The sequence below is a fragment of the Alexandromys fortis genome, unplaced genomic scaffold (genome assembly GCF_014885135.2).
Source record: "Alexandromys fortis isolate MF-2015 unplaced genomic scaffold, M_Fortis_MF-2015_v1.1 scaffold_7, whole genome shotgun sequence".
Taxonomy (NCBI): domain Eukaryota; kingdom Metazoa; phylum Chordata; class Mammalia; order Rodentia; family Cricetidae; genus Alexandromys; species Alexandromys fortis.
The window spans coordinates 1,848,580-1,862,824 of NW_026067920.1; the positions used below are offsets into that span (position 1 = coordinate 1,848,580).

General features: G+C 45.6%; 1 protein-coding gene across 6 annotated transcripts in view; it reads left to right on the forward strand.

The window, feature by feature from the left end:
* The window catches only part of Kiaa0232 (KIAA0232 ortholog), a 60,346-nt gene extending 49,478 nt beyond the window's left edge, over positions 1-10,868 (forward strand). For 3 of the 6 annotated variants that reach the window (XM_050140929.1, XM_050140928.1, XM_050140931.1), the window contains 3 exons: positions 3,191-3,299; positions 6,751-6,848; positions 8,579-10,868. In XM_050140929.1, coding sequence (XP_049996886.1) covers positions 3,191-3,299; positions 6,751-6,848; positions 8,579-8,758 — 387 coding nt within the window. In that variant the 3' untranslated portion in view covers positions 8,759-10,868. Of the gene's footprint in view, positions 1-3,190; positions 3,300-6,750; positions 6,849-8,578 lie in introns of those variants that run through there. The other 3 variants (XR_007591423.1, XR_007591422.1, XM_050140930.1) reach the window with 3 other exon arrangements.
* Positions 10,869-14,245: the final 3,377 nt, after the last annotated feature.

Consider the following 14,245-nt stretch of genomic DNA (forward strand, 5'->3'; position numbering starts at 1 on the left):
ATGGTATGTTTCCCTTTTAACTGAAATGAACTTTATTGTAACCACTCTTCCTCCTTATGTCCTATATATTGTTCCACTGTGTGGTTTTACCACGGTTTACTTGACCAGTTCTTTATCTTTTGGGACATCAGGGCCAGTGCAGTTGTGGGTGATGTGATAGGTAGGCCAGTGGAAATAAGGCTTGAAGTCTTATTTCCTGAAGTCTGGGGACTTCATCAGAATCCTCCCAGGGTATGGACACTGCAGGTGTTTTGAACACACCTGGATATATAGTTGCAGAGGGTGGGAGGCAGGCCGGCCATGTGAGTGAGCAGAAGGTCAAATACAGAAACTGGGCTGCTGAGATGTGTTGATTGAGTACTGAACACAGCTCATCCAGTTGTAGCAGAAAACAAAAACTAGCACATAGGGAAAGTGTGCCCCATGTGTCTCTTACACAGAACTATGGCATGGGCGTCCTCTTTTCCTGGGCTCTGATGCCAGCTTAATGCCAAGAACTTTGAACATAGGAAAGAAGCCAGATTGTTAGTCTCTATCTTCAAGGACTTCCCCGTTCTTCAAGAGATGAAGTCATTTGGTCCCAGCAGCATTACATGAAGGTCAGTGAGTCTGGAGGTTGGAGAGGCAGCAGGAGTCATCCTTCCTGGCTTGTGGCACACATCCTTCCTGTACCAGCTTTGTTAGTATTATCCTACTAGACATCCACAGAGACTTATTCCCCCACCTGGTAGCTAGAATTCAAAAAGAGGCCCACCTATCCCTCAGTGGGATCAGACAGCACTCTCCTGACTCTATGCCTCCAGAAGCAGAGAGTAAACACAGGCCTTTGCAGCCTCCAGTGGCTGTTCTCTTGTTACATTATGTTTCTTTAAAACAGTGATCCACAGAAAGCTTTCTTTGCCTTTTGTGGCCCAGCAATGAAAAATGACCAGTGGGAAAGGGGTACTGGATCCCGAAGAGAGGAAATCCCAGCACCTTTCTCTTCACCAGAAATAGACTATTTAATGGGAGTGTGAACTATTGGGTCTTTAGCCCTTCTCTTGATTGTCAGCTTCTGAAGAACTTCTGAGAGTTGCTAAGAATGTCTGTGATCAGTCTTTCTGGATGAAGGTTGTGCCTTCCCTTCCTTTTCAGTGTCACGTTCATTCCTGGAGCATGTATGGAGTGCCCTCTGCCCAGCATTGTTGCAGATGCTGGAATTATTAGCCAAAGCCTGTGTGGAGTTTTCCTGCAGGCTTGGGTGCTAACATCAAGCATGTAGGTTAATGCTCTGTGAGGATATAAGCACCATTTGAAGGAAGATGGAGCACTGGATGGATTGGGAGTGCTAGAAGTAGCTTGCTGTGTTAAGAAGCCAGGCAGGCTTTCTCTCAGAGCTGCCTTTTGAGTATATACCTGGAGGTGGTCAGGTGCAGCTCCTATGGTTAGTACTGCTCTGTTCTGCTCTTTTCCACTTTTTTCTGTTCGTCAGTTGCTTCCCAGCCAAGGCTGGCCATGAACTTGTTCTGTGTGATCCTCCTGCCTCTCCCTCTCTGTATTTTTTTTTTTGCATTCATTGTATTAAAACATTAAACAGGCCTCATATGAGCAAATTGTGATAGTGTTTCTGTGTTCTCCAAAAGCTGGAAATACCTGAGTGGCAAGGTGCCATAAAATGATGCATGTTTGTTGAATGTGGATGGCTGCTGCAGCATAAAAGAGAAGACAGAGTGAGTCTTGGCCATAGGAATTGGCACCCAAATAGAGGATTCAGAAAAGATTCCTCAAATAATGGCAGACACTGGCAAGAGCCACAGCAGGGTGTGAAGAGAGGACTTGATGTGCTCTGAAATCAGATTAAGCATGGGAGCCAGGTTTTGTAGTCTGTAGACAGAGTGTTCTGCCTAGAGGTGCAGAGACGACCAAGAAATGGTCTTGTCCTTAGGCTTCTGATGCTCTCACGTCTGACCACATCTTGGTGTGAACCCCAGTTCCTGGGTGGTGTCTTGACCTGTGAAACCTGTTTGCCTCACTATGCTTGTCCTTGACTAACCCTGTGTCTCTTCCATTTTTACAAGAGGATTAGAAGATAGTTAACCTCGCAGACAGGAACTCAGATAGCAACCTCTTGCCTCTTCTCCCTTCAGTAGTGCCATGGGATGATGGAGATAATTCTGGCTACTCTCTTTTGCTGCTCTAAACAGCATCAAGTAATCTCCCAGAATATAGAATGCCTTCATATGCTGCAAATTGGTATCAGGTGCTGGTATCACTTTTACTCCAGCTCTTGTACACTGCTGGCTTTATTTGCATTTAGCTTAGCCTTGTCATGCCTTTCAGCAGTACTCAATTGTCTTGTTAGAATAGACTACCAGGGGAATAAGGAGGGTTAATTGACTACTCTGGGCAGATGGTACAGTTTCCTCAGTTCCTAATTTAGAACTATTTTTGAAAAGTTATATTAAATGAAAATAAGATGTTAAAATGTATTTCCCATTTCATTATGTAATTTTAAGAAACTTACTGAATAAAGCAATTTTAGACCCATAAATAATTTACAGTTCGTAGCACAACGAAACACCTGAACTTGAACACATGCTATCATGAAATTGTACACAGTTCACAGGCATTCTGATGAGAGCACAGCATAGGTACTTGGGAATGTACAAAGATTGAGAGCCCAGGCTTTTCTCTGGGGAGCTGGTGGCAGGCCTCTCAGGCCCAGTGAAGAAGGGACCATTCCAGGATCCATGTATATACAAAAGTGGCCTCTGAAGTTTATGACCACTCCAAGGACTTGTTGGTCACCAGTGATAGCTGCTGGTAGCCAGTTCTCACTTTCTAAGAGGGAGGGCAGGGTCTGAGAGGCCTCAAACATTCCGCTTGGGAAGGGTAGAACCCTTCTCTCCACAGCACCTCAGGCTCAGGCCACTGTCACCTGCTGAACTTCGGTAGTCTTGGAAGAGGTTTTTCTCAAGATTTTTGTTCTGCTTGGATTTGAAGTACTTTTTTTAAATGAAGGCTTCTTTTATGTATATTGAGCAATATATTGGGCTTTTCCCTTTGTCTTAAACAACAAAAAACTAAAAAAGAATTTTTTTTAACTCACCAACCTAAAATTGCCAGGTAGTCCTACAGTAATGCTTAAAGTTTTTTTCTGTCTGTCCTGAAGATTTGTAAACATGCTCTGTGTTTGGCTTCATTTAAACAGTTTCCTGTACTGAACACTGATGTGCAAGAAGTAACAAGAAATCAAGAAAAGCAGAGCTGGTGGGAAAAAGCCTTGTACTCTCCCCTTTTTCCCTCGTCAGAGTGTGAAGGTAAGGAGACTGTGTGTCATTAGTGTGTTCAAATTTCTAATTTACCAAGAGCAGCAGATTTTTCTAGGAAACACCAAAAAAGTTCCTGTGGCCAGCACTTTGTTACACCCTAAGGACACAGAGATGAATGCAAATTGGATCCTACTCTTATACCTAGCCACAGTCTGGTGAAAAAAGGGTTTGGAAGTTCATTAGAATCATAAATGGTTCAGACCTTTGATGAGCTTCATGTGGCTTCATGTGGCCACCATGACCATCATGACCATGGCAATCTTTGTGCAAAGAAGTCCTCAGAGTGTGAGTCAGATTGAAAGAACAGGGTCCCATTGGGCTCAACTAGTTTGGAACTGAGCCAGAGTCAGATAGGAAGGAGCCTACAGGTATGGGAACCTGGCTGCTGCCTCAAGCTTGTTGTGCATTAAGGGGTGGTCGTGGAAAGAACTTCAGTTTGCAGGGTATTGAGGAATAGGATGGAGAGATTTTTAGTGGTTGCACCTGCCCTGAAACTGAGGCATGAACAGCAAGAAGGAGTTAAGGGAGACTCTAGAGCAGTGGTTCTCAACCTGTCGGCTGTGACCCCATTGGGGTTGAATAGGTTATTTATAGTACAGTTCATAACAGTAGCAAAATTACAGTTACGAAGTAGCACAGAATAATTTTATGGTTCGGATCACCACAACGTGAGGAACTCTACTAAAGGTCACATCATTAGGAAGGTTGAGAACCAATGCTCTAGAGAGAAGGGTGGTGAGGACAGTTCTAGTTTACTAAGGAACATGCGAGGGTCCCAGGAGTATAGATCTCCTGAGTGACCAGTCTGCAAGCTAGGAGACTTTAAGATGCAGGTACTGCACACAGTACAGGTCAGAAATCCCTAGAATTGTGCTTCAGAAACCCCTCCCAGCAAGGAGCTAGGAGAGGAAGAGGAATATCACAATGTAGCAAAGAAACTACTTCCTTTAGGCATAATTTTAAATACACTGAGTTCATACTTCCTCACTTGGTTCATTCTGTTCATTAGTAGGAACCCAGTTCCAACTCAGCTCTGAATCAATCTGTTGGCTGGTGCCAGTGAATGGCTGTAGGTAATGCTTTTGTACGTGCATATAAAATGGTTCATAAAGAAGCTCTGTGGAGAAAGAATGGTGGCCAATCTTCTGAATGACAGCTGTGAGTTTTGGTTCCTGTGATGCTCCCTTGCAGTGACAGTATGAAGCATTCTTTCTGTTCAAATGCCAAGGGTCTGTAGCCCAACATGGAGGTTATGCAAGAAGACAACTGGCTACTCACCCCTTCAAAGGTCCAGGCATTCCTGAAGGTTCTAGGCCAGAAACATGATAGTAATCAACATGTTCTGTTCTGGACACTGGTTAACTAGAACTCTGAGCATCCCAGGGGAGAAAGGCTACCCCCTTGTTGAGTCTGATGAGGAGACAGAGTATGTTCTGCTGTGTATTTGTGTCTCTCTGAGCAGAGTGCTGCTCTGGGATGTGCAGAAACACGCCTGTCCTGGGCGAGTGTCTTCTGAGTGGGGCTGGAGGCAGGATACATACCATAGCAGCTGGGGCTGTAGGAGCAGTAGCACTGTCTGCTGACCTGGCAGAAGGTGGGATGGTACAGGAGTGTGGTTTGTACAAGGCCACTCAGGTGCAGAGACTTCAGAGGGGTTGGTAACATTCTCCAGTACTCACACCGCAGCTAATCTGTGCTTTGGAGACTCAGTTGGTATTGGCATGTATTACCCAGGTTGTGTGGAATGAGCCCTTTGGGGAGCAGCACATACTGTGATGAGGGCCCAGGTTGGGAAAGCAAGGCTGAGATGAAGCCTAATGCCTCTGTACAAGCTAATGGCCCTTTTTGTGCTCTGTTGTCTTTATTTGTAAAAGGAAGCCATCCCTATTGGGATGGTTGTGAGGAATAAAGATGCCTCTTTAGCAGGCAAAGGGCCTATAACTGTAAGGCACACACAATGATTACACAGCAAACAGTAGCTGTCACTATAAGCATTACAAGAAATGTGGAATGAGTTCAGTGTGATTCTTTGCCAACCTTCTGCCTGAAGGTATGGAGAGGGCCATCCTTCTATCCAGTAGCATTCCTGATCTGGAAAAGAGCCACCTTCCCTGCCACAGTTTTTCTTCTGGTCCTGGAGTGTGAATATATGTAGAATGAATGGGATGAAATGAGGACCCCCTCCATCAGAATGCAGCAGCCTCTTGGCCTCCCAGAACCTGGGTTCTGAGTTAGGGGCTATCAGAGATGCTGGTGTACCTGTCCACTTCTTCCATAGCACCTCCTTTAAGAGGATGGTGTTTCTTCTGTTTTATAAAGGTGGGGTATGGGACTTTGAGAGTCATGTCACAAATGAAGAGCAGAACCTGGCATCCACCTATGACTTTTGTCACTCAAAGCCAGGGTAATTCAAGTAATGCCCAGAACTGGTAGGTTATGGAGAATACCCACATGGCAAGCTAAGTCTATACTTGGTGCCCAGGGTGTAACCCTCATTAAGGCTGTGCTTGTCCTCTGTGGCACTGGGCACACAGTAGCCATAGCATCCCATTGATACCTGTGGTGTAACCCTAGCAAGCAGGGATGCTAAGGGATCAGCATTCTCTAGCTCTTGTCAGAGCCAGGTTCAAACCAGCCTGGTTGGAGTCTTCATCCTTTGCTGTGACTCCATCACAGTTGCTTCTTGATGGGGTTGGTGGGCAAGAGGGTAGGCTAGACTAAAACTAGGTCCCGTGCAGGGACTGTGCTCAGGAATCACCTGGAGCTTCTCAGAAGGACCTAGGTTTCTCCAAGTCCCCCGGGTAGCTGTATTCAGCATGGGTGAAGCACAGTTGGATCTGCTGGTGGATTGGGTTCCTCTAACTTATTCTGCATTGCCTTCACATCCTGTGGGCCTTGGACAACTGGACCATGAGGCACCTTTCCCCAGGGCGCAAGTGTTACCGACTGTGGTGGGCATGGTGTTGAGTTAGAACAGGCCAGCTGTTTACCTGCTTTGCTTTCTCATTGGGCTGCCCCTGTCTGGAACCTCTGCTCCTGTTCCATCACATTTCTGTGGTCCATTGTCCATCTCCCTCCTCTTGACACTCACTCTTGAGAGTGCAGGCCTCACTAGTCTTTTCCTGTACTCCCAGGACCATAACATCATAGGTCTGTGTATATATTTGTTGAATTGTTGGGAGAACGTTTTACAGTAGAAAATGCTTATGCTGTATGGTTTTTATTATTATTCATTACACATATGTGGCTAGAAGTTTTCAGTTGGCATCGTGTTTTCTTGTGTACTCCTGGCTGGCTGTGCTTTCAGTGACAGCCTAATCCTCCAGAGGGCGGGAGGCTGAGCTTTTCTGTGAGATGAGACAGGGGCGTGTGTTTCAAAACTGTCTTAATTGAATTTCCCCCTTTCCCTCTTTTCCCTTCTCCATTCACAATGATTAAGAATGTTATACAAATGCCAAGGGAGAGAATGGTATAGAAGAGTATCCAGATGCTAAAGAGACACCCAGTCATGAAGAGCGTCTGTTAGATTTTAATAGGGTAAGTGGACTGTCCTCTTCCCTATCACTCTAGTCACAAACTTGGGAGCCCTGTGACCCACCATGGCCCACATTCCCCAGATCCATGGGTGTTGGTTGCCTTTGTCCTCTTGGCCCCTCCTTTGGGTCTGCTTAATGCCACTTTCCACCCCTGACCATTTGCCAGACCTTCATGAAGAGCCCGTGATGTCCCTCCAGCTCTCCCTATGCCACTAGTACAGGGGGGCTTTAATGCTGTGTTAAGCTTGTTGCTCCTTGTTCAATCTGGGGCAGCATCTTCCTCCTTCCAGTGTGCTTTTCCAACCTGTGTAGGACAGACCCTGCCCTTCCTGTGCTCTTGTGCACTCTCTGGGTGGAGCCCCACCATCCCAGACTCTTCTGTCTCTTCACAAGCCTGTGAGCACCATGAAGGCACATTCAAGATCTTGACCTACTTTTAGCTCAGTCTCAGGCCTTCCACTGTGAAGGCAGATTGACCAATGAATCGAAGGAAACTTATTTTCTCCTCAGAGTTGTCAGTGTTAGCTCAAGCTCTGTAAGAATTCTCCAAAGTACAATGTGGTGTTAATCCTACTGACCTATCAGGTTCTATTTAATGTTTCCCAGCCCACGTGCAAGGCCTCTCCATAGCCTTCCACCCTCGAAATGGCTACCCCACCACCTGTCTCTCCCTCTCACCTCTACACGCAGTGTCTCCCAGCCTGTTAATGCACCTTACCTCCACCTTCCACCCACCTGCCTCCTCCCCATCATCCTTCCACATGGTCCAGACCGTTGCCATTTCTTAAGGCAGCCACAGCCTTTCTTGTCCTTGCTTCTGCTTGTCCTTGATAATCATCTCCGTTCAGCAAGACAGTGACCTCACACCTCCCCTGTGCACTGAGTATTATTGGCATACCCGTTTGCAGAGTAGAAAATGGAGGCATCTGGAGCTGTAACACAGACATGGGTTACCTGCCTCAACAGTCTGACTATAGGACCCATGCTCCTAATCTATGCAGTTGGAAGAAATCCAGACTCCTCCATGCCTGGAAGCCTTGTGTGCTTTGCTCTCACGTGGCTTTTCTGTGCTTCTGCCTCTGGCTCAGATGCAGGGACTGGGATAGGGTGGTGCTGGTGGTGAATGTTGTGATGGGCTGGGAAGTGTTGCTAGTTGCTGTAACTGGTGAAAGGACTACCATTGCCATCTAGTATCCTAGGGTCCCCAGATGCCAGCCTTCCTGTGAACACAACAAAGAGATCCTCTACATCATGCTAGGTAGTGCTAAAACTGCAGTGCTGAGCACCAGCCTCTGCTCAGGAGTGCCACATTCTGGAGCACTCTGTTCCTGTCCAGAGTGCCCCTTACCACTTATCCTCGTGTCTACAATCTGAAGTTGTGTCCTTTGGTTTGCTTGTCTACTGGAACTGTGAGCCCCATGGGCATGACTATATCAGCCTATGTGAAACTTCATGGGCTATTCTGAACCAGGTACTCAAAGACTTGTTAGGGAGTCCCTATGCCCTACACTAATGTAACTGGACATGCAGAATTAGAGTTGGACCCTTCAAGGACAAGGGAGAAGAGGTTTTCTCTAAAACAGTGTGACTTCACATCTTTTTGCTCTCCATAGGACACATCAGTGATTGCTAATTTATCTCTCTCTGTGAATAAAATCAGCCCTTGGGGCGGAAGGGTGTGTGTGTGTGTGTCTAATTTTTTGTGTATTGAAAATTGTTTTTGAATTGTAGGTGTCTTCTGTTTATGAAGCAAGATGCACAGGAGAGAGAGGTTCTGAGGCAAAACCAAATGGCCTCCACAGGAAGATGTGTTCCAGCGCCAGCTCTGACACGGGTGACACAGGCTCTGAAGCCGGTGGAGAATGGGTGGGCCCCAGCACAGAGGAGCTCTTCTCCCGAACACATCTCTGACCCTGCAGAGTAGTACCAGTCATTGAAAACGCTGTGATGGGAAATTGCCTTCTGTGAGGCCTGTTAGTCTAAAGCAGCAACTTAGGTTTCTTCTTCGATCAACTGATCTGCATCAGTGATTACCTTTCTCTTCTTGCTTATTTTAGCGTTGGGGACGGCTGTCCTGTTGAAGATTTGTTTCCAAGCTGTTAAGTTCTTGCTCTCTGAAGTAGACTAGACTGTGCTGTCCAGTGAGGAATGGGTGTGCATGTGCTTGTCCTAGCGCGTCCCGCTTCTGCATCGCAGCTGCAGGCCTCCCTCTGGCGGCAGTGTCGCCATCACCTTGTCAGCACTGTGGCAACAACTGCCACCGTCCAGAGACTCCAGCTCTGTTCTCTGAGCCAGGAGATCAGTCCTCCCCTGCAGTGGGTCAGGGCCTTGCTGAAGGAGGAGGGAAGCATGGTGACTCATCTGCAGGCTCATTCGGAAGATCTCATGGACATTGCTGTAGGAAAACAAGGGTGTGCTTTAGAGACTTACAGAATACTGTGCTCTCTCTTAGGATTCCCTAAAGTACCATGGAAGATACTGTGGCTTGTGACTTTCTTGCTAGCTGAAGAAGCCAAGGATTTGAGGCATGGGGTGGATGGGGTAAGTTCTGCTACTGTCGTGCATCCATAGTGGATGCAGCGGGGTGGTCTGAGCTGCCTCTTCAGCACTTAGTTAGGACCTTACCTGCAAATTATGTTCTGGTGACGACATTGAACTGAAGTCTCCAAATGAACTTAAAAACATTTGACAGACAGTGACCCCTAAGAAATCTTTGGCTGCTACAGCTAGCTGCTCTCGTGGCTGTGATGTAGTATAGCTTGTATCTCATTTTGTGTTTGAGAGAATGTTCTGGGCAAGTTCTGCTTGCGGTGGGCTGGGGTGGGTAGAGGAATTTCCCACGTACCTGTGTGATTGCTGTTCTGATCATTGCCTCATGTGACTCGGTGAAGCGGGCAGGAGGCATGCCTCACACAGATGCATCTAAGTGTGCTCATCACCTCTTCGAGCTCTCTCCTGCAGCACTGCCACAGGCACCAGGAGGGCCAATTGTGCAAAGCCTGAATATCTAAAATTATTTTTCTCTTTTAATCAACTTGTTTTTAAAAACACCGTGTCTGTGACATGAAGTAGCCAAGAGGTCTGAAGTAGCCAAGCTGGCCTCACCAGTAAGTGGGCAGCACTGGGTACATGGGTGGCTGCCTCTGAGGCCTTTTTTGGAAGTACTTGAGTTTGTTGCCTGTTTCTCAGGAACACAGGAAATATCATGGAGGCTGTGCAGTCACCGCAGTTCTGTGCGTCCTCACCATGGGAAGCCTGGCTTGCTGGAGGGAGGATTTGTTTTCATACAGCACATCTTCTGACACTTTACAGTGGCTTGTGTGTGCGCGTGTGTGCATGTGGAAGGTTTCATGTTGCTCTTATTTATTTACAGACATCAGATAAGTTTTATGTATTTTTTTTTCTTCTGGAGCTTCCTAAAATTTGATTAACATCTGCACTGAAATATAAACCTATCATCAAAAACAAAAAGGATTGAAAGTTGTAAATTCCTAAAATCAATGCAGTCACAATTACCCTAGAAATTGTTGCTATGACCAAATGGATTTCATACTCAACCGTGAGCTTGAATGACCTGGACAGCTAGTGTTCATCTGGAAAGGGCTCCAGGTGGCAAAGACACCTAGCTCCTCGGCTGTGAGGAGAGCCCCCCGCCACAGGGGGTGCAGTGGGTCATCAAAGGCAAAGGGATGAATAGATTCTGTATTTGGTTTCTTTTTGTAGTTAAGTGGCTGAAGCTCAGAGGCTTTGGCACAGAATTGAAGTGTGGTTTTAGTTTCGTGAATGGATGATCACAAAAAAAAAAAAAGCATTAAAAAAAGTTGGCAAACGCTGAAACGCACTGTGGTATGAAGCGCGTTGCATATTCGTAGCACTGAAGTATCAGCTCCATTACTGGGCTGAGATTTTTTTTCCGTGGTTGTATTGTTCTGATTTCACGTACACCAGAGTAACTGATTTTTTTGTTTTGTTTTGTTTTGTTTTCTTGTGGAGTTAACACCAAATAAAAATTTCAAAAATGTTTGTTGTTTTTATTTATCATAGTCAGTTTTTTAAGTGAAGAAGCAGCCTCTTCTTAACTGAGAAGAACAAGAGAAAGCCAGAACCCATCCTCCTGAGGGCAGTCATTCTCTCAGAGCAACTCCTCAGAGCTGGGAAAGAAAGTGTGTGGCCTGCTGGGCACCCAGCTGACCCACATCCCCAACAGTTGGGGGTGACCCTGTTCCTCCCTGTTAGACAAGTCTTCTCCACTGTGTTTTATTCTGGGAGGAAAAAATTGTCTTCACATGTTAATGTGAATGGGGTTCATTGTACACAGAAGTCAGCAGGATGGCTCAGCGGGAAAAGGTGCTTACTGTACAATGTCAGAATCCACAGAAAGGTGGAAAGAAAGGACAGCCCTACAAAGCTGTCTTCTCACTTCTGAATGTGTGCTGTGCACTGCAGTCATACATGTATGTATGTATGTATGTATACACAGTAATACATACCACTACTGTGAGGACCAGCCTCTAGCAACTCAGGGATTGGAGGACAACCATGGAGCTGGTAGAGTAATTACTCAATTTGACCTTTCTCTCTGAAAGTTAAGTGAAACTTAACTCCCTGGGACTGGCAAAAAAGGGCAAATCACACATACTCTTAGGACCTTTCTATCATCTTTTGTCTCTGTTCGCCTTTATTTTTCCTTTAAGCTTATATATCCCAACAAAATCATTCAAGCAATATAAAAATTACAATATGGTTACATTCTACTTTTCAAGTGAATAATTATAATGAATACAGGTAAAAAATTTTCCTTACATATTTGAAAATTCTACATACTGTAGATGAAAAATTATCCCAAGAACCCACATATATTCATATCAAAGCAATTAACAGAGTGTGAGCAAGCAATTAATTTTCCTCAGCCAGTTCTTTTACTGGCAGGCTGCATTTTGCAGTTACAAAGGAAGAATCAGTTACTTTATTACTTATCTCCAAAGGTAATCGCATAAGGAATCTTAAAAGAATCACAAACCTAAACTTTTATATGTGAAACACAGCTCTACTTTAAATCCTCAGAGTACATACCCATTTATCAGCAGTTTTTTATATCAGGAAGCTGAGGGAAGAAATGGGTACAAATAATTAATCATCACACTTGATCATCAATCCATCCTAGCAAGAAAGGTATGTCAGCAAGCAGTAGCCAGGCTGTCATTGTTCTTGTTCCCCAAACTCAACAAATCTCTCAATTATGTGACTCTCTAAACTTCAGTTTGTTCCTCAAGGGTTTCACCTCAAAACTATTATTAACAAAAACACCTTAACCTAACCTTATTTAAAGCTTTGTTTTAGCTATGATGCACACCGAAACCCGTGAACACATCTCCCAACATTAAGATTAAAAGAACTTGAGCTAGCTGGGCTTCTGGCACTTAGTTGTTTTTCTTAATCATTATCTTAAGCCACAGAGTATATGGTTTCTCAAGAGAAACTAGGTGGGGGCTGGCGAGATGGCGCAGAGGTTAAGAGCATTGTCTGCTCTTCCAGAGGTCCTGAGTTCAATTCCCAGCAACCACGTGATGGCTCACAACCATCTGTAATGGGGTCTGGTGCCCTCTTCTGGCCTGCAGGCATACACACAGACAGAATATTGTATACATAATAAATAAATAATTTAAAAAAAAAAAAACTAGCTGTGTGACATTTCTTTGTTCTAATTTTCTGTTCCCTGCAGCCCCTGCTTTATCAGGGGCTGGGGCAACACTTTATCTTGCTTTTACCTATATTAGTTTTCCCACTAAGCTAACCTCTATCATAATCACTTACTGTATTTGTTAAAGACCCTCAGTCATCAAAATCCTACTTAAACTAACACTACTATTATATAAAATCATTGCATCAGTTAAACAATATAGCTTAGGAGGAAATCATCTTTATGATAGCGCACAGATAAAAATGCCCAGTATAATGGGATATTTCCATTGAAATAATCACACTACATTAAAGGCAGTAGGGAGCCGGGCGGTGGTGGCGCACACCTTTAATCCCAGCACTCAGGAGGCAGAGGCAGGCGGATCTCTGTGAGTTCGAGACCAGCCTGGTCTACAAGAGCTAGTTCCGGGACAGGCACCAAAGCTACAGAGAAACCCTGTCTCAAAAAAAAAAACAAAACAAACAAACAAATAAATAAAGGCAGTAGGGATCTCCCTGTGCCCATTCAACTACGCCAGATACCAGAGAAAAATGGCAGTGGCAAACACATAAAGGCACCGAAACAGCAAGGGACATCCTGGGACCTTGCCTATCTGAAATTCATCCATCAGAGCTTTGCTTCCTGGTAGGCTGACCTCCCTGAAGTCAGTTACCACTCACTGCTCCTCTGACATGGCCATTGACAAATATACAAATACATGTATATACAATAACAGTAAACAAAAAGTCATTGTCTGAAGAAGTATGAAGGAACCTCACAGGTTATGCATGTTCCTGTAGACACCTATCTACAGGTCTGTGTGCCCATGTGAGAACAGTAATGCTACAGACTGCCTAGCCTGCCCTGCAATTTGGGAATCCCTGTGTGTCTGCAGTCAGAGCTGAAACTTCACAGCATGACCCACTGAAGATTGAACAGGCTCCTGACTGACTGATGTAGAAGGTTCCTTTTTGTTTCTTTGATCTTTGACAGGGTCTCCTGTAGCCCACACTGATCTTGAACTTCTTAGACCTGCCTTTACCTCTGAGTAGAGGCTTCATGGTTTCCCAACTCCTCCTCAGCCACCCTGCCACGATTTTATAAAGCCCCTGGGCTTTATAGTGACCCCTTTGTGACCGACTTCGGGCACTGAACCATGCAGCTCTTCCTGAGCTTGGATGGAAAGGGTCTCTACTAAACTGTCCTGAGTCATGGCAACTGTGTCTTCCTCAGCATGCCTCAGCTGTGTGTGTGGCGGGGGTGGGGGGAGAGGGCAACTAGGCATGATATCCTTCTGGGTGTCCAGCAGGCACACTCTGTGACATGGCTAAGCCCCTTTCCCTGTTGACTTGCCCTCAGCATAGATGTGTCCACTGACTGTGCTGCTGGCTACCTGCTCTCCTTTTTTGTGAGACTGGCAGGCAAAGTACTTCACAGATGGCCCCACCTGCAAGAGCAGGGACAGTGCTGAGCAGCAATTAGCCAGCCTTCACCTGCACCTGTCCTTGGGGGTGTGACCATTCTGGCCCAGTGTTCAGAGAGCATGTGGCCACCGATGTTGTTGTATCTGACACTAAGCATTACCTGGTGGGTTCTAGACACGTGCTAAGATGCCAGTTACAGCTCCCTGCAACCTGTTTCTGTCTAGGAGTCTGAGAACAGAAAGTAAGGTCCAGCCCTTGAAAGTTGCTCATCATATGCCTGCCCAGGTTGGCACT